The 21,995-nt window shown below is 54.3% G+C and overlaps 1 protein-coding gene across 1 annotated transcript; it reads right to left on the reverse strand.

Moving 5' to 3' along the window:
• Positions 1-1,562: 1,562 nt before the first annotated feature.
• Positions 1,563-11,295, reverse strand: MATN1 (matrilin 1). The gene is made up of 8 exons (XM_032494803.1): positions 11,199-11,295; positions 9,150-9,496; positions 6,463-6,685; positions 5,275-5,400; positions 4,404-4,826; positions 3,658-3,810; positions 2,727-2,807; positions 1,563-2,077 (listed from the first exon to the last, which is right to left on the reverse strand). The coding sequence occupies exons 1-8, from the start codon at positions 11,293-11,295 to the stop codon at positions 2,028-2,030; spliced, it is 1,500 nt and encodes a 499-aa protein (XP_032350694.1). The 3' UTR covers positions 1,563-2,027.
• Positions 11,296-21,995: the final 10,700 nt, after the last annotated feature.

The following is a 21,995-nucleotide window of genomic DNA, read 5'->3' on the forward strand; positions in this document are numbered from 1 at the left end:
GGGGTGATTTGTTACGCAGCAGTAGATAACTGAAACAGACTAGAAAGCCATCAGCAACCTAGCAAATGCTGCTTTTCTCTTTCCTGAGGACAGAAGCCCCCATCTCAGCCTTCCAGCACAGCCGGAATAAGAGAGAGACCACACAACTCTAGCACCTGCAGCCAGGTAACGAAGGTCTCCGTGTCCAAATTCCCAGAAGAGAGAGGCTGATTGGCCCAGCTTGGGTCACATGACCCCACTAACCAATCAGCTGAGTCCAGGAGGCAGGGTGACCCTGCACCAACAGGTATGTACTGCCACGCCGCCCCCGTGTGCTGGGGGAGGGGAGTGGGGATAATCTTAGAAGACAGGAAGTGTGGGCTGAGCCATGGCCACAGGGGCGGTGACAAGGAGCCTCCAGGGACAGCAGAAATAAATCCTTGCCCAGGGCCGTAACAGACAAAGGACTCGGCAAAAGGTGTGTGTGGTGATGGCGGGGTCCCAGGTGGTAGTGTGACGTTCACATTACTCTTATGAGGTTGAGCTGTTGTACTGATGTGGCTCCGGTGCTGCTGGTGGTGTTATTTACCTCCTTGAACTGCCTCTAAGGGAGATCTTTCAGGATGATCTGAGCTTCTTATAAAAACCTTTTACATGCCTTCAAGTGTGAATTGAGTACTAATGCTAAAAATGCCCCATTAAACAAGAATGGGTTCAGAAAATCACCCAAGCTCCCCTTCTGGGAGGTGAGGGATTGAGACTCCAGAGGGGCCCAGGACAGGGTCCGGGGGTCATGGAGGCCAAAGACTTCCCTTGTGCTGTTCCCAAGGCGGGGGCTGCAGCTGTCTGTGTTGGGGGCTGAGGCTCCCTACACAGAAGGAAGCAACAGAGAGGACTCCAAGGGGGTGTGGGGACGGGCAGGGGAAGGAGGGCCAGCCCAGGCTCAGGCCAGGACCCTGAGTCTCACAGGCACATGCACACACACACACACACACACACACTCACCCCAGGGGCTTCTGGTACAAACTAAACTCTTTCTCTCTTCCTCCAGCTGGGATGAGGGTGAAAGAGCGTTCTGCTCAACTGAGGTCCCTTAAAGGACAGGACTGTGTCTGTCCCATCGGCCACCATCTCCCCACTGCCTGACGCAGGGCACATCCTCTGTTTGTTGTCTGCATGGATGGATGGATGGATGGATGGATGGATGGATGGATGGATGAGGGGATGGTTCTATCTGGTGTCTTCGCCCTTCTTCTCTGAAGCCTTTTTCTTTTGATGTCTTGCCGTCTTAGATTCAAGCCTTGTCTCTCCAACAAGTTCTCTCATCACTCAAATGCTCGGCTTTCCCATCTGTAAAATGGGGATGACTCAAGACTGTTCTGGGTAAGGTCACTGGGAGGATGAAATGAGGCGGCGTCAGTGAATTTGTCATTGAAAAAGCAGGACAAATGGGAGCCGGTTTGGAAGTCGTGGCTGTCACCCCTGTTACCACCACTGTGGCTGTCCTGCAATCGGTCCCTTCACCTGCCACCCCCACCAATCCATCTTCCTGCTCCCTAAATAATCACGCTGCCTCTGGCCTCTTTTAGTGCTTAATCACATTTAATTGTTTTTCAAAAGGGAACAGAGAAACAAGAAAAGTGATTCACAGCACTCGCAGTCAAGAAAGGGTGGACTAAAAAAATAGGAATATATTAAGCTTTTGATTAAAAAAAAAAGCAAACGCCATCCCTCTCACTCTCACCCCCGTGTTCTCCCTCATGCACACGCGTCCCTGCTCCCAGACACACGCCTGCCCTCAGGCACACACACACATGCTCCCAAACACACACACACTCCCAGCACACGCACTCAAACACACACTCCCCCCAGGCTCGCAGGACGGTGGGTGAGGGAGGGGCCTGGTGCCATCCCAGGCCCCCACCTCCCAACCCACCATTGCTGAAATGGCAAAGCTAGACTAAACTCGGGCTCTCGGGGACACAGGCAGGACTCTGTAACCTGCGCTTGGGGCGAGGAGATGGAGAGGCCGTGGGGGACAGGTGGCCTTAGACAATTCTGTTCTCCAGGATGGCCAGCCGCTTACTCACAGCTTCCAGTGGACCAGGAGTTAAGGAGAGGGGCAGGTTGACCAGAGCAGAGCAGTGATGGGGGTGGCACCTGCAGTTGGGACCCCCCAAGACTTTCTCTCACTCCCCTCTATAGCGTGTGTTCACCCCAACATCAAAATTTATCCATCCACAGCCCTCACAATGGTGACCTCCAAAAATAAGCAGGCAGTCACAGCGAGCCCAGAAAGCCCAGCCCCACCCAGTTGCAGGTTCAAGCCTGCTGGGTCCCCCACCTGGTCCCGCCTGAGCCAGGGTAGCTGTTTGGGACCTAGCCCCATTTGAGTGGAGACTGGTGGGGTTCATGTCACCGAGAGCCTGGGAAATGGGGAACCCATGGGCGCCATGTCCTGAGCACATCCGGGACTCTGTGTGTATCCCGTGTCTAGGTCTTGGCTTCTGCCTCAGTTTCTCTGTTTACGCCCGAGGAGCCTCTGCTTTAGCAGGGGCAGTACCAAAGCTGGTGCCAGCCTGCCGGGCCAGGCTCCAGCCTGTCTTCAGCAGGAGGCAGGCAAAGAGGAACCCACCCCAACCCCACCAGCCAGGGGCGCACAGCTCTGTCCTCTCCCCACAGTGCCCTCCCCCAGCCCATCCTCCTGCCCCTCCCCCCACCCCGCAGCGTCCTCTGGGAAAGGATATGCTTCCTGGTCAGGGCCTGCAGCAGCCCCTCCACTTTGGTCTGGAATTTCACGAGGGACTCGCAGGCACACGGGTCTTCCTCTGGGGTGGACAGAAGTGGGAGAAGAGAAAGGTGATGGTGAGTGGTTGCCTGGGAGGTGGGAGAGGCTGGGTAGTCACTGCCGAGGGCCAGGACTAGGGAGTCTTGGGGAAGGATGGGGCCTGGGAGATGTAAGAAGGCAGAGAGACACATAGAGTTTTTGAGACAGAGCTCCCAGGAGTGATGGAGGGGGCAACCCCTGAACGTCTTTCTGCCTCAAAGCCCTGACAAAGAACACCAACAGCAGCATCCCCACGCTGACCACCTACCACGTGCAGGACACTGTTCCCGGGGGCCTCTGTGTCATCTTGGTGACTCCTCACCCCGACTCTTTGGGTTTTAAGTCATTAACCCCACTTTACAAATGAAGACCTCGAGAAGTAACAGAACCTGCCCATGGTTCACAGCTAGTTAGTGTCAGAGCAAACATGCAAACTCTGGAATTCATGCTCTTTATCACTGGGGACCAGTAATGAGGTCACCAGCGAGGATCAGGGGAGGTAGCAAGTTTCAAATCCTGGCTCCTCCCATTATTAAGTTATTCCATCTCTTTGGCCTTGGTTTTCCTGTCTGTAAAATGGGGATAATAACATTCCTACCAAATAGGACGGAATGATTTAATATTTGGAGAGCTCTGAGAACAGTGCCGCTTGTGTAAGAGCATCCAATATATGCTCGCTGGTCATGAAAGTCGGACCGGCCAGCCCTCCTCCAGGTTCTGCCCACTCTTGGTGCCGCCCCAGCTCCTGTTTTCCCCACCCACATCCAGTTCCAGGATGGCTCCCCACACGCACACACCCAACCCAGAGCCCCACCTGCCCTCCCATCAACACCCTTTCTGGCCTCACTCACCCACACAGATCTTCTTCTGCAACTTCTTGCCAATCTGGTTGATGGTCTTGAAGTCAGCCGTATAGAAATAGTGCTCGGCCACGGGTTCCGAGGCGATTTCCCTCAGCTCGTCCTCCACGGCATTGCCCACACCCACGGCAAACATCTTAAAGCCTGCCAAGAGGAACAAGCTGAGTAACGGTAGCCATGGAGACAGGCTGCCAGGCTGAGCCTCCTGGAGAACACCCAGGCAATCCACACCAGACACCTCCTGGTGGCAGATGCTAGAATTGCAGGCACAATGACTGGGGGGAAAAGACATCAAGGAAATCAACGTTTACTGAGGTTCTACTGTATGTCAGACCTGTCCTAACCCCCTGCACCGGGAACTTTGTGATCTCATGTAACCCACATAACCATCCCTCTGGTGGTTATTATTATCCTCATTTAATAGGTGATAAAACTGAGACTCAGGCTTGTCCCAAAGTGGGGCTGCCTGCCAACAGTTGCTGTGTTCTTGGGAACATTTAACTGGAAAAGTTCCAAGCCTCACCTACTAAAGGGCCATCAGAACAAGCCACTTACTTTTCTGGGGCCTCAGTGTTCTCATCAATACAAGAAAGAGTTGGACAAACCAACCACTCCTCATTCACACTGAACCTGGGCTTAGGGCACTAATCAGGACAGACACTAAGATAAACTATAGTTGAGCTGTTCTACGTGTACCCCTGGCCATCGGTGGTGTTCAGGGTCCAGGCAGTACCTACCGAGATCCTTGGCTTTCTTGGCAGCATCATTAATGTAGTCCTGGCTCCGGCCGTCAGTGAAGACGATGCCCACCTTCTGGGCACCAGGCCTGGCCCCGCTGGACACGGTGAAGGAATTGTCAATGAGGTACTTGAGGGCAGCCCCAGTCATGGTGCCCTTCTCCATGTAGGACATGTTCCGCACCGCTGCCTTGATGTCCTTCTTGGTGTGGAAGCGGCCCAGCGGGAACTCCTGGCGCACGGAGCTCGAGTACTGCACCAGCCCCACCTGGGCCAGCTTGTCCGACACGTCCAGCGTGTCCACGATCTGGTTGATGAACTTCTTCACCAGCTCAAAGTTCTCCGGCCGCACACTCTTGGATCCATCAATGAGGAAGACCAGGTCCGTAGCGGAACTGCCACCGCCACTGCCACCGCTGCAGACTGGGGAGGGCGGGGAGGCGGGGAGACAACGTGGAAGGACGTGATCACCCATCCCAGCCACTGGCTAGGTACCCACCTCACCCAAGATCTGTACGGAGGATCATCCCCAAAACTCCCTCCATGAAGCCCCGTTTTACAGCATTGAAATCTGAAGCTCTAAAAGCTGCTCAATCACACAGCTCAGAGGTAGTGGCACCAAGTTTTGAACTCAGGATTACGTCACTCCTTCCACCATACTAAACCCACCACCCTCTGGGACAAAAAGAGGAACAGTAGTCAGGAGAGAACTTTGTGCAGACACCAAACTCTAGAAAGCCTCTATCTATCGCCATTGCAGATTGGTCCAGAGGCAAAGTGCAGGGAGGCTCCCGTGGGCTTCCTGGGTCCTGGCCAAGGCCCTACCCCCTTCCCCACCCTCCCTGAGCTGGACTGTTTCTAACCCACTGACCATTGCAGGTCTTGCCATCACTGTTCAGGGTGAAGCCCTCGCGGCAGGCGCAGGTGTAGGAGCCTGGGGAGCTGAGACACACCTGCTCGCAGTCGTGGTCCCCCGTGGCACACAGGTCTGACACCACTGTGGGGACAAGGGGAGACTCAGAATCTCACGGTCACAGGATCTCGGGCATCTCAGCCAGGATGGCCCCTCCCATGTTCAGGGCAACTGAGGCCCCCAACAGGGTGGGGTCCAGGCCCCAGACGCTCAGCCTAGGGCCAGAATCACTGCAGCAGGGCTCACACCCCTGGAGAAGTTGCTGATAATAAACTAAAACTTCCTGCTAAAGGGGTCTAGGCCACGGGGGCGGGACCTTTCATCCCCTGTCCTCACTGCTGTATTCCAAGTGTCCAGAGCGGTGCATGAAGCAGTGAACACAGCACAGGGAAGGCGCTCAGCAGGTATTTGTAAAATACCACTGGGCATTATTTCCTTGAATCCTCACAATTAGATTCATGCTCGTCTTAGACCCATTTTATAAATGCGGAAAGGTCCGTACCCTGCCCCTGCCCCTGTTCTTCTGGAGACTGCAACTTCTGACTAGTCCCGTCCCAAAGACCTCCCACAGGCCCACCTCTTATTTGTAAAAGGCTCTGAACTTTCTCCTGCTCAATGCCCAGGCCTCTCGGACCCTCCCACACCGCTTAAGGCTCCGGCACCCCAGCTCCTCACCCTCCCTCCACATCCAAATAGCATAGGCTTTTTTAGGCCCTCCCCTTACTGGTTTCCTTCCTACCAGGACATTACCACAAAAAGGGCCCTAGGTGTCGCCTCTCCCCGACTCCCTTAACTCCGGGCTGGGACTCGCCCGCAGATCAGGCCGCGCCGAACCCTGGCCCCGCCCCGGGCGCTGGTTCTACCTCAATCTGGCCAAGGCTCCACCTCCAACCTTGCCGCAAACACACTTAGGCCCTGCCACCAGCCGTGGCCCCGCCCCCGGTGTTGGCTCCATCTCAGTCCCCACCCTGTATAGGCCACAGCCCCGCCCAGGCCCTGCCCCGCTGACACTCTAAGCCCCGCCCCCAGCTCTGCCAAGCCCCGTCCCTGCCCTGGCCCCTCCCAGACGCCGGAGGGTACCCACTGTCCTCCACCCGCCTTCCGCCATCGCCACCCCCAGCCTGATCCATCCCCCGCCCCGCGCACAGCAGAAGGCCTCCTGGAACTTCTTGGACAGCTTCTCGATGACGCTGTAGCTCTCCACGTAGTCGATGTGCTCGTCCTGAGGCTCGCTGGCGATCTGCTGCAGCGTGGCCTTGTCCACGCGGCCCACGCCGATGGCGAACAGCTCGATGCCGCTGGCCCGGGCCCGCGCAGACACGTCCCGCACGCTGTCCTGGGGCCTCCCGTCCGTCACGACGATGACCACCTGCGACACGCGGGGCGCATGTGAGGCCGGGGCCTCCCACCCCGCACTGGGTGGTGGGGGGCGCTTGGCCCTCCAGTAAGACCCCGGGACGGTTGGCAGAGGAGGAGTTTGCCCCGGAGAGACGGAGTGGCTTGTCCCAGTCTTACGGCTACCTGGTGTCAGGTGTATCTCCCCGCCAGGGTTTCGCCCCAGGGAGTAGAACCTGGGTAGCAGAAGAGGAGACAGAGCTCCTCTGACTGAGAGAGAGACGTGGCTGACTAGGGCCTCTGGATTTCTCCTCCCTCGGGCAGGCTGTTCTGTGACCATCTGAGGACAGGGCCTTGTCTCCCGCATCTGACTGGGACCCTTGACGGCAGGGCGAAACCTGTGCGCCCAACACCATGCAGTTCTACCCTTTGACCACCAGAGGGAGGCAGAGGCTAAGGAATGGCACTTCCTCCCATGAGGCAGGTGGTTCCCGCACAGCCACCCAAGGAGTGAAGAAAGATGTCACGTTTCCTCCCTCCATTCTTCCCTCCATACTACCTGCCCTTTTCTAAAAGCAAAACACTTCCCTTCCCACAAGGCTCCTGTGCTTTATACCCTGGATGGGGGGACAGGAGGGGATCCTGGCGTTGAGCCTGGCCCTCACCATCCTCTATCCTGAGCCTGCCCTGAAGTCAGGTCCTCGCAGCTCTGCTGGAGCCTGGAACTCCATCCAGCCCCCGCTGGCTGCTTTTCTGCTTCTGACCTGGGTCTGCTTCTGATTCCTGCTCCCCACGCCTGGCCTGGGTGCCTGACTCCCTGTCTCGGTTACCTGTAGTATAGTGGTTAAGGCAGGTCTGGGCTGGAAATACGGCTCCAAGAGTCGCAGCTCACCTTCCTGAGCCTCCCTTCCTTCATCTGGAGAAAGGGGTTGTGGCGAGGTCCGCGTGAGATGATGCATGGTAAGAAGCCCGGAAGGGGCAGCTATTATTTTTGTATCATTACTCTTGCCCCCTTAGGAGTGATCTTGCACAATCTCATGCCCTCCAGAGGCCTAGGCCCCTGGCACTGAAAACAGAGCCATGACTATTCACTGCCATGAGCTGCCATATTCCTGTGGTCCCCACTGTTCCTCTTCCATCCCTCCTTGGGACTTTCCATCCACCTTGCAGGAGCCTCCCACAGGTGAATGCCAGGCTGGACACCTAACGTCTGGTGCCAGCTCCCTCAGACCCTCTGTCTCACCAGCTGGAGGAACTCCCCTCATTTGCCCAGCCCAGGCCACTGGCCCGATCAGGAGTGAAATGGTTAACTCTGGAGATACCACAATTACAGATGTCACCACCATCCCTTCACTACCTCTCCATTAGGCTCACTGGGGACCACCACATCCTTTTATCACGACCAACCTCAGATCAGACCTTGTCAATGTTCCCCATCAAATGGGCCCTGCAGGCTGCCTGATACATCATTTCTTTGAGGGCTGTGATGGCTGAGATCATGTGCTATTATTGTCTGTGAGTCCTTCCATCACTTGTTAGTTGGGCAAGTTGCTTCAATACCTTATGCTTCAGTTTTCTCTTCTGTAAAATGGGAATCCCACCTCTGTGCAGGATCATATCATTCAACACTCAAGTGTCAGGCATGCACTGCCTGCCAAAGAGTTGGGTGTGGAGGGGGATAGGAAAGAGTACTGCCCTAGGCTGCGGGCCTGGGCAGGGAAATGGGAACTGCTCAGGCTGTGATGCAGAGGGGCAGGAGCTCAGTGTGAGGACTGCTGACCAGGACAGGGAGAGGGCACCTGAGCAGGCTCCAGGCCCTGGGCTGAATCCTGAAAAATTACCATGGGGGTACAAGACCTGTGGAAACTGCTCAGCACTCTGCCTGGAGGCCTCCCAGACTGTGCAACTTGGGGAGCATATCTTGGTTCTCCTGAGTCCTCGCCCTCCAAGGGTTATTAAATAAAGACATCACTAATGCCTACGTGGGCATTATGAGGTGCTAGGTGCTGTTCTGAGCCCTCTATGCCCGTGAACTCATTTGATCCTCGTAACAGACCTTGAGAAGGTGTAGTTACTCCCATTTTGTGGGTGGGGAAATTGAGGCACGTGAGATGAAGTTAACTGCCCAGGGTGGTACAGCTGGTGTGGTGAAGCAGGGGCCTTGACCCCAGACAAGCTGGTGGCAGTGTCCACACCCTTAACCATCACATAAGCATCTGGACTGTCTCTGCCTTAGGGGAGCTCAGGATGGCTGGGGAGCCAAGGTCAACTCAACTGAAAGAATCAAGGGCTACCCAGAGACCTTAGGCTCCTGGGTCAGAGGGTGGGGGACCATGAGTTCGAGTCCCAGCTCGGCCAGTCACCTTAGTTAGGTTGCTCCCCAACTATCAAATGGTCGCCTGGGAGGGGTGTCGTAAGAATTAACATGCAAGCAGGCAGAGCTCTTAGCCCACAATGGGAGCCTACAAACAGCGGATCCCAGCAGGGCGGGGCCCTACCTTGCTGATGTCAGGGGACCTGGGGCGACCGCCTTCAGCTTCGCTTAAGGCCTTGGTGATGGCGAACTGGATGGCCAGACCCGTCATGGTGCCAGTGGACAGCGGCTGGATGCGGCGCACGGCCTGCAGCAGCGCGGCCTTGGAGCTGTGGGCCCGCAGAGGGAACTCCTGCTTCACGGAGCTGGCGTAGTTGACCACGCCCACGCGGGTGGCATTGGGCCCCACATCCAGCGACTCGATGACCTGGGACAGGAACACCTTCACCTTCTCAAACTCCACAGGCCGCACGCTGCGTGAGCTGTCGACAACAAGCACCAGATCCGTGGGCCGGGTCCGGCAGAGGTGCCCTGGGAGGGGGCGGTGGGGGGGTGAAGGCAAAGAATAGAGGGCAAAGGTCAGGAGACTGGATGGAGGCAAGGGAGCAAAGCACCCAGGGCCACGCAGGTCTCGCCCCGAGGCCTCAGGCAGGGTAGGCGGGAAGTGAGCCAGGCTGGCTGGTCCTATTGTCAGTGCGGAAGATGCTTGGCCAAGCAACTTGCCAGAGGCCCCCCGGCTCAACCCCATGGGAAAGACAGAGGCTTGAATGGTGCCTTCACCTCTCTGAGCCTCAGTTTCCCATCTGTACAATGAGCAGATGATCACTTTTTTACTGGATCCTTTGAGGACAAGCAAAAGTGCTTTCAGGGTGTTAGCACAGAGCTGGGCACATGGGGTGTCAGGGCAGCAAAGGAGATGACATAGCCTCACTTCTCAGGTTTCAGCCCAGAGGGGCTGCCATAAATGAGGGGCAGCTCCTTCCCCTCGCTGAGCAGGAGGGCACTGAGTGTGGGCCCGAGGGCAGGCACAGCCTTGAAGGTCAATGCCGCACCCATCAACATGGCCTCTTTCATCTGAGCATCAAAGCGAATCACCAGAGTGAACCCAGCTGGCCCGGCAGAGCCTGCCAGCTGGTGTCCAAGAGCAGGAAAAAGGGCGGGGGTTCCTGGTGGCCACCTTGGCAGCCTGATTAAGTGGGCACCCTAGACACACCCGCAAGGAGAGATGTCTTTCCAGACAGCCGGGGAGCCAGCACCAAGTGCTGGGCAGTGCCTGGAGCTGGAGGGAGGCAAAGAGGGGTCTGAATCCCAGCTCAGCCACTCAACGGCCCTGGGCAGGTCATTGAATCTTTGAAGCTTCCCTGTTCTTTCTGGTCGGGAGAATAGGCTTAATGCTTGATGTTATCACTAACCCGGACCTGCAGCTGGGGGGAGGCTCAGTACAGAGGCCCACCCTCTCCGCCCAACACTGAGTCGCTCCCAAGTCGGGGATGCAGAAGGAATCAGGAGAGGCAAGGTGTGCGAGACTGCCCCAGCCCCCAGCCACAATGCCCTAGGCCCTGGCATCAGAGTTCCTCAGGGGACCTCAGAAACCAGCCTGCAACTGGTTCCCTGTCCCCACTAGCTGAGGTTACAAATGGGTAAACTGAGGCCCAGAGAGGGCAAGGGAAGTGGCCACACCATAGAGCAGTGGATTAGGAGCCAAGAGGCTCTAAGACTTTCTCATTCTGTGATCTTAGACAGGTCCTCCCCTCTGCAACCTCAGTTTCCCCATCTGTACAGGAGGACTTGGGCATTCTAGGCTGAAACTCTACGGGTGGTACAGCTTGTAGGGAGCCCAATCCGGGACGTGCTGGGAGGGCTAGCCAAAGAGGGGGATGTCATCTTGTCTCCCCCCTCCCAGATCTGCACTCATCAGAGAGCTGTGAGCTGAGCCCTGGGCCTGGTACTGCTCCAGACATCAGCGGGCTCCCCAGACAGCTTCTGCCCTCAGCCACCCAGAAGGCCATGGTCCCTGAGGGCAGCCCAGGAGCTGTGAAGCCACTCAGGCCCCAGACAGAACAGACTGAGGTTCACCCCTGCCCTGGCCCTTGTGAATGTCACAATCTCTGTCTGCTCCTGGGCCAGCCTGCAGACCACCCCTGCCTCCCAGTGCCTCTCCCCATCCTGGGTTCCATTAAGCCTCTGTCTGTCTCAGTGCCCAGGGTCCCCCAACTCACATGGGCCTCCTCACCTCTGGACAAGGGGGCGAGGCCAAGTACGCGTGGGGCCTGGAACAGCAGCAGCAGGAAGCCGCAGAGCACGAGGCTGGGGCCCCAGGTCACCCTCATGGTTCCAGCAGTGCGGGCGGCAGCAGCACAGTTGTAGGGGGCAGAGGGGTCCAGGTCTTATCAACCTCACTGCCCGCCCAGCCTCCCAGCCAAGCGGCACCCCACGGACATGGGGGCGGACCCCTTGGGGGCGGGGCCAGGCTGAATGGAGGTGTGTGTGCGGGAGAGGGAGGGAGCCGCCTGGCCTGGGCCCCGGAGGCCCCTCCAGCCACAAGGGCTCCTTTGCCTACAGAAGCTGCAGCCCGAATCCAGGAAATCTCAGGTGGGTGGAGGGTGGCTCCAATGGGGCCCCAAGCCTACACTAACCCGAAACCACCACTCCAAGCCCAGGGAAACCTGAGTCCAGCGGCCTGGCGCCCCAGCCCTGCCCCGCACCCTCATCCCACACTCAGACCCTTCTCACACCTCCGGTTCCAACCCCAGGTTCCTCAATGAACTCACTTCCCCGTGTCCAGCCTCGGCTGTCCGCTGCCTCTCCACATATACCCTTCTCCCCAGCCGCACCTGGGCCTCAGAGGCCCCCTCAAGCCCTTGCCCACAAAGAACCATCTGCCCCAAATGCCCGTTCCTCCCGCTTACCCTCCGCCTAACAATCTTTCAAGGTCACATTGGATCGAACATGTACACGAGCCCTCAGCAAGGGCAAGGCAGTGGAGCAGACGGTTGAAAGCGTAGACCCAGGACCCAGTGACGTGGGTTTGCTCTCTACGGCCTGTGTGACTATGGGCAGGTTACTCCACCTCTCTGTGCCTCAGACTGCCCAGGATTGATTGGAGGAGCCAACTTCTATGAACAATCTCGTTTAATTCCCTTGACAACCCTGTGAGGCAATGACTGGTATTACTCTCATCTCCCAGATGAGGAACTGAAAAACAGAATTGTGAAATAACTTGTCTAAAGTCACACAGCTAAGAAGTGTCAAGGCCAGGAGAGGGCCCCAGGCTGGTGCTCTCAGTCACCCTGCTTATGCGGGTGGAGGGGTCTTCTCCATGCTCTTCTCTCCCCCAGCTCCCCTGGGTTAGAACCCTCACCCTGTGCTTCTGAGCATTGTCTGACTCAACCACTAGTGGGTAAGCATCCAATTGATTCGCCTCTGCGACGGGGCCCAGCCCAGGGTCTGCACAGAGGAGGCAAAAACAAAGGCTTGTAAATAAAGAAACAGGAATGGTCCCCACCATTGCATCTGGGTCCAGTGGTTGATGGGATAGAGTGGAAAGTGTGTGGGGTTGGCCACCTGAGAGACCCAGGGGAGCCAGTTTCAAACCCACTTCTGCTGCTCACCAGCTATGTGACCTGGAGCTGGTGACTTAGCCTCCCTGAGCTTCGGCTTGTCACCATGCGAGATGGCAAGGGAACGGTAGCTCTTGGCTTGCCTGCCTCACTGTGAGGAGGCAATGAGAGGCTGGAAGTGAAGATGGAGGTCAGAGAATGATCACCATTCTGGGGGTATAACCATTAATAACTTAAGACCAGTGCACTTCACTCTGTATAAATAATACCTCAATAGAAGGAAATATATAGATATTTTTTAAAAAGTGATTGCCAGGCACAGGAGACCCATTGCTGAAGATTGTCACAATCTTCAGCGATGATGATGGTAACCATCCCTTCCACAAGGGACTCGGCAGTCTCTGGCTCCTTTGTTCCCCCAACTAACCTGTGATGTCAGCAGAGCCAACAATATTAGCCCATTTGTCAGATGAGGAAACTGAGGCCCAGAGAGGTTCATGACCTGCCTGAAGCCACCCAGCCAGCTGAGGGGCAGAGCCAAGCTCGGAACTCAAGTCTCATTCCCCTTTGCCCCTGTTTTAGAGAACAAGGAAGTTAAAAGCATTTCCTTCTGACTTTTCCAATTTTATTTTCATTTATTTATTCACAGCCCTCCCCAATTCCCAAAACCAGCTGAAGCTGCTGATTTATTTTCTCGCTACGACTTGTAAATCGAACTCTCTTCCCCAAGAGATGCCGCAGCGCATGGTCATTGTGGCCCTCCCATATCACTTCCCCAAATTGTGTTATGAATGTGTTACCTGCCCACCCCCACCACCCCCTGCCCCCTGCCCCAGAGGATGTCTGCTCCCTCCAAGCAGGGGTCTTGCCTGTCTCCATCACCAGTGAACCCCTCAGACCTGGTGTGGTGCCTGGCACAGGGTATCGGGGGAGCAAATGAAGAAATGAATGAAAAGAAGGAACTAATGACAAACTGGGTCTATTTCCATGGTAATTAACAAAGGTCAGACTAGGGTGGGCGATGGCGATGGGTGGCGAGAGAGGCACAGGGCTCCCCACCCCCGCCCCCAACCCCGCACTGAAGGTGGATGAGCAGAGCGTGAGCTGGAGTCTCCTCGCCCACCGCCCCCTCCCCGACAGACAGGGCTGTGCCAGAGCCCAGGGTACAGAGCCCTCTTGGCCGGGGCAGCAGGGGGGCCCGTGAAACAGCTCTTTCAGCTCCATCTCTGAATAGCAGTTCTATGGGCTCCTCAGAACACAAGTGCCTTTTCTGTGTCACTTCGCTCATTAGTGGAGCCACACAAATATGCTACAGGTAAGTTTGCAGGAACAGAGGTGGGCTCCCCCAGAAAGGGCAGCTTTCACATTCCATAGCGGGGCAAGGGCTTGGGGGAGTGCAGGGGGGGAGACCTGGAAGTTCAGTATATACATTGAGGAAAGAAAATAAATATTTGTGTTTTTAAAATGTGAAACATTTTTTCCCCAGGAATCAAAATCGGGAACAGTGTGGCCCGTTTTGGCCAAGGAGAAAAAAATGCATCAATGGGCCTTCATCGAGGCTGCTCCCTAGTTAGACAGGCAGCCGTGAAGGGCTCCCCCTGTTCCCTCTCCTTTTTTCACAAACCTCAGGTTTCCAGGAACTTAAGGCCTTTAGTGTTTTATCCAAGAGAGTTATGATCAAGTGAGAGGCCCCTGGGCAGAGTGCGGGTCGGGGGAAAGCTCACAGGACTTCCCCTCCTGTGCTCCAAGCTCAGTTCTTTTCCTAAAGAGCAAACCTGGGTACCTCTCAGTGCAGCGTGGTCCAGGGCCACCTGGCTCCTTCGTCCTTCCAATCATCATCCCAGTTTGCTGGATCCACATATACTTTTACTATCTTTTGATAAATCTTTCTCATTAATTAACTTTAAACCAACTCACTTTTGGAAAAAAAATTTTCCCCCTCTTAATAAATAACAGCCATGAAATCACTGGCTTGATGTACAGTTAACCTGTTTATTCCAATATGCTTTCAAATAGATTCAAAACTAGTTAAATTTAACTTTTTCATCCACACACACATCACCAAAAAATTACCTTGCATTTTGCCGTTGGCGCACATGCCAGACACAGGGTTCCTATGAAGTGAAACAATTTTGGAATCAAACAGAGCTGGGTTTGAGCCCCTGTTCTGTCTCCTGCCAGCTGTGTTGACATCAGGTGACTCCCTTTGTTTTTCTGTTCTTTGATTTCACGTCTGTAATGTTGCGATCTCAGTGCCAATGTCAGTGTTTACTATTTACACAGTGCCTTCTTGTATTAGTCAGTATGGAAAAGGCTACGTTACAGTAACAAGCAAGCCCTCAGATCACAGTGGCTCAACACAAGGGTTTGTTTCTCTCTTGTAACACAGTCCAGGGCTAGACGAGCCCTCCCCAAAGCTGCCTCCAACTTGCTAGCCCATAATTTCCAAGGTCTTTGTCTCCAGCTACATAGACAAAAGAGAGACAAGGAGCACCCATCACCTGACTCTGCCTAGGGATGGAGTGATTCAAGGAGGGGGATGTGGGTATTTAGTGAGCAGGACACACGCTGTCACCCTCCCCAAGCCAAAACAGCTTCTGCTGGCCTTATACTACCTCTACTTGAAAATTCAAAATTAGCTGAGCATATAAGGCCCTTGAGACCCTGTTTCTTGCCACCTTTTCCAGGCCACTGCTGGTCCCCCCTGCACTGTCATCCTCTCTTCTCTGCCGCCAGATGAGTCTCTCCCTCCTCAGCCTCCTTCAAGCACATTTTATCCCAGTCGCAGCAGGTTCCATTTCAGATTTTCCTCACTGGTCTTGGGTAGTCTGGCCCCACGAGACCATGAGAAGGCGGACTCCACCATCCATAGTAGCTCGTTACTGGTTTGTACTCAATAAACGGTGACTCGTTTTATCCAAACCGTGAACCTCAGGCTCTGAAGGAAACTCGAAGGTCTTCTAGATACCTAGATACAAGTGCACCCAGCCTGGCCACCCGTCATACTCACCTGGAGACGTTATTAAAAATGCAGAGGCCACCCATGGGGGATGCCTTCTTGGGGCCAGGGGTTCAGCCCACACCACTGTGGCCGCTGTTAGAGCTTTCCGTGTGGGGTGGCTCCTGCTGTCATTCACTCCGGAAGGAGGAATGAGCATTAGGAGGCAAGGGCTTAGATTAGCACCGGGAACGCTAGCAGACCCAGCTCATGTGCCAGGACCCTTCAGCCCATCGCTAAGTTCACCTACAGCTGCAGTGGCCGCTCTCCTGAACACTGGCAGTGAGGACCCCCCAGGGCAAGCCTCAGCCAGCGAAGGATGGGAACTGTGGATCAATACCCCAGGTTCCCCACTGCCCGCTGGACAGTCCTGACACGTGTGCCTCACAGTTCCTCGGGGGGTCCCCAGGAGGAGGGAGCCCCAGTTGCCCACTGAGGTGACCTGTTTATTGAAGCACTTTTTATTGGCTTTTAGCTCTTCCCCGCCTCATTTCCTCTCTTGCTGTACTTCCTGGGACCACCTTCCAAATAAATAAACTGTTCCCAAGTCCTCGTCTCAGGATCTGCTTTGGGGGGAAACTTAAGCAAAGCAAAGGCAAAGCTTTCTCAAGTGGGGTGTCCAAGATGAGGACGTGTTTGGGGCCCTCCTGGAGATGGGGGAGATCAGGCCCCTGACAGGCAGGACAGGTGAGGGCAAGGAAGGGAGGTGTCCATAGGGGACCCCTGGATCAGCTGCGATCTACAGGTCACTGAGCAGAATCCTCACACAGCTGCATTTGCAAGTTACTCTCTGTTTCATACATCCTTCAGTTACCCCCAAACTGTCAATATAGTTTGGTTAAGGTGTTTCAAAAAAAAAAAATACAAATTCCCAGGCTCCATCCAGACCCAAGGAATCTGCATTTCTAAGCTTTCCAGGTGGTTCTGATGTAACTAAACCACCCATCTCACCCAGCTTTCTCTATGAAACATAAATTCTCTCTCCGTCTCTGGAAAGCTGTTGTCTGACCTATGCTGAAACACCCCCTGGACCCGGAGCTTGCCCCTCCCCAGAGTATCCCATCCAAGCGCTGAGAGGGAGCCCTTCCCCCAGGGTGACCACACCCCCGCTGATTTGATGCCTCCTAATGAAAACCTCCTCATTTCCTACAAGCATCCTTTACAGCATGGGGATTTCAGCCCCTCACCAGCCTGCTGCCCGCTCCCAGGGGCATCTCAATGTGTCTCTTCCCCTTTCAAAAATTTGCACTCCGATTTTAGTACCATCCTCCGGCTAGCAGAGCCGAGCAGTTTTCTCCCCCATTTTCCAAGGTACCTAACCTCTCTTCGTGCTGCCTGAAACCCCTGCTGCTTTCCCCTCAGCCTCAAAGCAGAGCCCCTGGATTACCCGGGGCATGTGAGGATGTGCAGACAGCAGGTTTCTCACCTGTTCTTCCTTCAGTCTCAGAACTCTGGATCTGCACTGACCAAGACCTCAGACATGCAGGATCGTGGCTGCGGCACCACTCAGACATTGAAAGGGGACAAAATGAAACTTCCTCCAAATCAGAGAGGGGTGGTGCGTTTATTTGTTTTGTTTTGTTTTGTTTTGTTTTTTCCATTGCTTTGTGACAAGCTTAGGGGCTTAAAACAGCATAAATACAGTACCCCACAGGTCCTGTAAGTCAGAAATATGGGTTCTCTCCTCAGGGCCGCACAAGGCTGAAATCAAGCTGTCAGCTGGGCCTTGTTCTTTTCTGGAGCTGAGGACCCTCTTTCAAGCTCACACAGTGGTTGGCAGAATTCAGCTCCTGTGGCTGTCAGACTGAGCACCCTCTCCGGCCCTCGTTCTCTTGCTGGCTTTTACCAAGAGGCCCTTCAGCTCCCAGGACCACAGTTCCTTGTCATGTGATCTCCCCCAAGGCCTCTCATGCTTCAGATCTCTCCCATACAGAGTCCCCTCATCTGGAAGAGCCCAGTCCCTTTTAAGGGATCACCTGATCAGGTCAGGCTCACCCAGGATAATCTCCCATTCTTAAAGTCCACTTGCCAGGTAACATAACCCAATCCAAGGAATGACTATCCCATCCAATTCACAGGCTCCACCCATACTCAAGTGGAGAGAATTAGACAAGGTCATAGGTAATTGGTGGCTTCTAAGAATACTACCCACCTCAGGTGGTATATATGGGCACAAAACAGGGTGGGGGGAGGGCAGGGCGTTGACAAGGAAACACAGCACTTTTATAATACAAAGGAATCTATTTATAAAACAGAAACAGACTCACAGACATAGAAAACAGAATTATGGCTGCCAAAAGGGAGAGGGAGGAGGGATAAATTAGGAGTATGGGATTAACAGATACACACTACTATATATCAAATAGATAAGCAACAAGAACTTACTGTATAATATAGGGAAAAATATCAATATCTTATAATAACCCATAATGGAAAATAATCTGAAAAAATAATATGTATAACTGAGTCACTGTGCTGTACACCTGAAACTAACACAGTATTGTAAACCAACTATACTTTAAAAAAATCCAATTCAAAAATGGATAGAGGGAGTGAATACACATTTTTTCAAAGAAGACATCCAAATGGCCAACAGGAACATAAAAAGACACTCAGCCTCACTACTTATCAGAGAAAGGCAAATCAAACCATGTGATAGCCTCTCCCACACCTGGTAAAAGACAAGCTAAAACAAGCCCTGGTGAGAATGTGGAGAAAAGGGAATATTTGTTCACTGTTATTTCAGCGACTACGTAAAACAGGATGGCAGCTCCTCAAAAAATTAAAAATAGACTTGGAACCTTGTGTTCCAGCAATGCTCGAACAATACTTCTAGGCATATGTCTAAAAAAATCAAAACTAGGTCTCAAAAAGAATAAAAAAGAAAGAAAGTAAGAAGTACAGCACTTTTCAGTTTGGAGAAAGCTGCTTCAGGGTCAGTTCTGGAAGGACTGGGTCCTAACATGCACACCAAAACCACAGCCCCGTAGTTACTCTCCAGGCCTTTCCCCTGTGGCGCCTTCAGCAATGCAGGGTGATGGGAAAAATGCCCTTTGGAGTTTGACTACCTGAGAGCAAGGTCTGGACCCGTTGTTACTCACGAACTGCCTATGGCCCATCGAGGAAGGTTACATTGTCAAGGCTGTTTCACCTACAGACTTCGTAAGGACAATAAGGACATTCAATGCCAGAAACATTTAAATCTTTCCTTCCCACAGTCTCCCTACGACACCTGACGTTATCTCTCAGGCAGAGAGACGCTGGGAAAGGACACGGTGACATCGCTGGCAGGTTTCTATTCCTTCCATTGTCCCATCTGAAACGCCCTAGAAACCTTAACTTTTCCCAAAATCCTCTGACAGGAATTCAGTTCCATCAACATGTAAAATTTCAGCAACTTGGCCCTGGCAAGGTCAAGGCTGAAAGTACTGTGGTGTCATCAGTTGTAAGTTATCAGAGGGGAGACTCCCAGGCTGGAGTCACCCTCTGACCTGTAGTCATATCCCCAGACCTCTAGATCTGTCTCCCTGCCCGAGCTGTCCGCCCCAGCACGTGGAGCAGAGGCAGCTGTGAGGTCAGTGTCCTGTTCGACCACCTGGGCCAGGGAGGCAGCAGCAAACCTGTTTACCAGATGGACTCTGTTTGTTTAGGGCTGTGGCTCCCTTGTGTTGGCAACTGCCTGCCAAGCCCAATGCCTATTGAAACGCTCTTGGTGGCTAATGAGGCCGGCTTCCTCCTGGAGTCCCAGGAGAGAGGCTGGAATGTGACCGCTGGCATCCAGAGAGCCCAGCCAGGCCAGCAGTGGGCAGGGGGCTGTGGCCACAGAGCCCCAAAGTAGCTGCTTCTCACCCCCAAAGGTGGTGCTCCAACAACCCCCAGGCCCAGCTTCCTTTAACCTGGGAACTGCTTTTCTTGAGACTTGAAACTATTTCTTTACAAACTGGAGATTTCATTGCCTGATTGGACATGAACTGCTGGTCTCTTCAAAAGTTAGCAGAGACCTCTGGAGAACTTGCCCAGAAACACAGGACATGGCTTCTTCATCTGCAAAATGGGTACACTCATCCCCACCGCCCCGGGGTTCTCGCAGTGCAGCTGGGTTGCCCGGCCTGTTTACGGCCCCTTCAGGTTGCAGCCTCTGTGTGTGTGAACCACCCTCTCCCGCGGTTCGTCAGACCTCACACATGCTGTCTTGGTCTCAGGCCCTATAAGCAGTCGGGCCGGCTGGAAGCCAGAGGCTGGAAAGGGCAAGGAGGTGTGTGCTTTCATGTGAGGGTGTGTCCTGGGAGGCCACTAGTCAGCATCGCATCCCGCTAATAGGATAACACTTCCTTGAACCTTGGTGACACCCCACCCCCATGACGTCCCACCCACATGTCCATGGATGGCACTCACCTCCCTCCTTCCTCACTCTCCTGACTCCAGATCTATAGGCACAATTGCCTCCTGAGCACCTCCCATTACGTGGTCCCCAAGGTAGCACAAATACAAAGCTCAGTGCATCTTCTTTTGTCTCCTGTCCTGTATCCTCAGGTCAGAGCTAGGTACCACCACCCTAAATGCTCTCCAAACCTGGACCCTAGTCTGGTGACCCTCTTCCTCTCTCACTTCTATATCCAGGCCCTGCCTCATGAATCTACCCAGCCCCTTGGCCAGTGCCTGAGTTCATGCCCCCAACATACCCCACCTGGACCGTTTCCCACATCACCTTCTGTCGGGGCCCTGCACCCACAGCGGACTCCTGTCCTCTAGCACAAGCGCAGGGCTCTTGCGCCAGGCCTGTCCTCTGTGCCAGGCATACCTCAGTCCCCATCTTCAAGGGGCTTTCCTAGGTTCTGAACTCTGCTTGCCCTGCAAGGTGGCTGAAGGGGGCCAGGAATGACCAGAGGGAGAATCTCAGGTCCCATCAGGCCTGTCAAGTCAAAGCCCAGCTCTGCCCCTCAGCTGACGGTGACTTTGGGCCAGCGGCTTGTCTGCTTTGAGCCTCGGGAAGAATCACCCCACAGCACCGCATGTGGGGCAGGTGGGGAGTCGTGGAGATGACACACTGAAGAGCCCACTCAATGATGGGGACTGTCCCTGCTTCTATCACAGCCCTTGAGCATCACTGGGGTGCTCCCTCCTGTTCAGCCACAAGGGCTTGATTCTGTTGACTCTCCTTCCCGCCAAGAGACAATTCGTCTGTCCAGGCAGCCCTCACCTGCCTGGCCTGCACACAGCCTCTCTTTCCTGGGGCCAGCTCCTTTCTGGGCATCTGGCTCAAATAGGCCCTCTCAGTGGGTCCAACCGGCCCTGTCAAAGGACCCCTGTATGAGCCTCAAATGGGCCATTGATGGAGCCGCGGTGAGGGCTGCCCAGTGATGGCGGGCTGGCTTGGCTTGGCTGGGCCATGCGACTTCCCCAAACCCAGCTATTTCCTGTTCCTCGGGCCAGTCCCCTCCCGGCCTCCTGGCCACAAGGCACAATTCCACTACACATCTCAGCCTGTTCTTTGGCTTCGGGCCAGGGGTGGGGGTGGGAAGGAGGATGGGGTGTCACCCCAGCTGGTCCTCAGGACCACGGCCACAGCCCCTTGGCATCTTTTGGGTGAGGATGCAAGGCTGGAGGCAAGGCCAGTCCCCTCCTCTTACTACCTCTGCCCCCAACCCCCATTTGATGGGGCTTCTAGGGGACCTCTTCATATGGGTCTTCACAAGAACAAGAGCTCACACAGACTAGGACCCCAGCCCCCTTAGCCTCCACTTGAAGAGTAGGGAAGAAAAAAAAGGCACTTAGTCTAATCCCTGACTGCTGTGTGGCCTCAGGAACGTCACTTGATGTCTCTGGGCCTCAATTTCCTTATGTGTGAATAGGAGGTCGCTGTCCATCTCTATTAGAGCCTCACTGTATCAGTTGTTTGGGGATCTGGTAAAAATGCAGATAAAATCCGTGAAGAATTCTGCTAACCCCAAGAAAAACTGACAGCCCCAGAAGATTGACAGCACCTCTCAAATCCCCTTCTCCCCTTCCCCACAGGATGACTTCACCAGTCTCCTATGGGTCCCTGCATTTGGTCTCTTCCATCCTAAAACCCAAGCCTGACCCAGTACCTCCCCTGCCCAAAAACTCTCCAAAAACCCCCATTCCAGGATGTGCCCACGCCCCTGGGCACAGCATTCAAGGCTCTGTTAGGTCCCCTTTGGTACTGGGGACGGAGCCCAACTCAATCTGCTTTGTGTTTGCTGCTGGCTTCACTCTCAAACAGCTCAGCTGGGGAAGAGAAAAAGAAGGCAAGAGGGGAAAAAATTATTGAAGAATTTGATCCCTGGGTCCAACCATGCCTGAAAGCAGAATTCCCTGGATTTTTCATTTATGTGAGCCAAGACGCACCACGACTACCATTTTGTTGTTACTGTTTTAAATAAACTTGTTTCACTAAGGTTTCTGTTACTCGCAACCATCTTCCTGTAAATGCCCTTCTTGGCCGAGGTTA

Source organism: Camelus ferus, chromosome 13, assembly GCF_009834535.1.
Source record: "Camelus ferus isolate YT-003-E chromosome 13, BCGSAC_Cfer_1.0, whole genome shotgun sequence".
Lineage (NCBI taxonomy): Eukaryota > Metazoa > Chordata > Mammalia > Artiodactyla > Camelidae > Camelus > Camelus ferus.

Bases quoted from the DNA above. Each gene is read 5' to 3' on its own strand.
- MATN1 (XM_032494803.1), bottom strand. From the start codon at position 11,295: ATGAGGGTGACCTGGGGCCCCAGCCTCGTGCTCTGCGGCTTCCTGCTG. The intron at 9,497-11,198 runs GTGAGGAGGCCC...GCCCCCTCCCAG, and splicing joins CCTCGCCCCCTTGTCCAGAG to GGCACCTCTGCCGGACCCGG. The intron at 3,811-4,403 runs GTAGGTACTGCC...TCCTCTTGGCAG, and splicing joins CAAGAAAGCCAAGGATCTCG to GCTTTAAGATGTTTGCCGTG.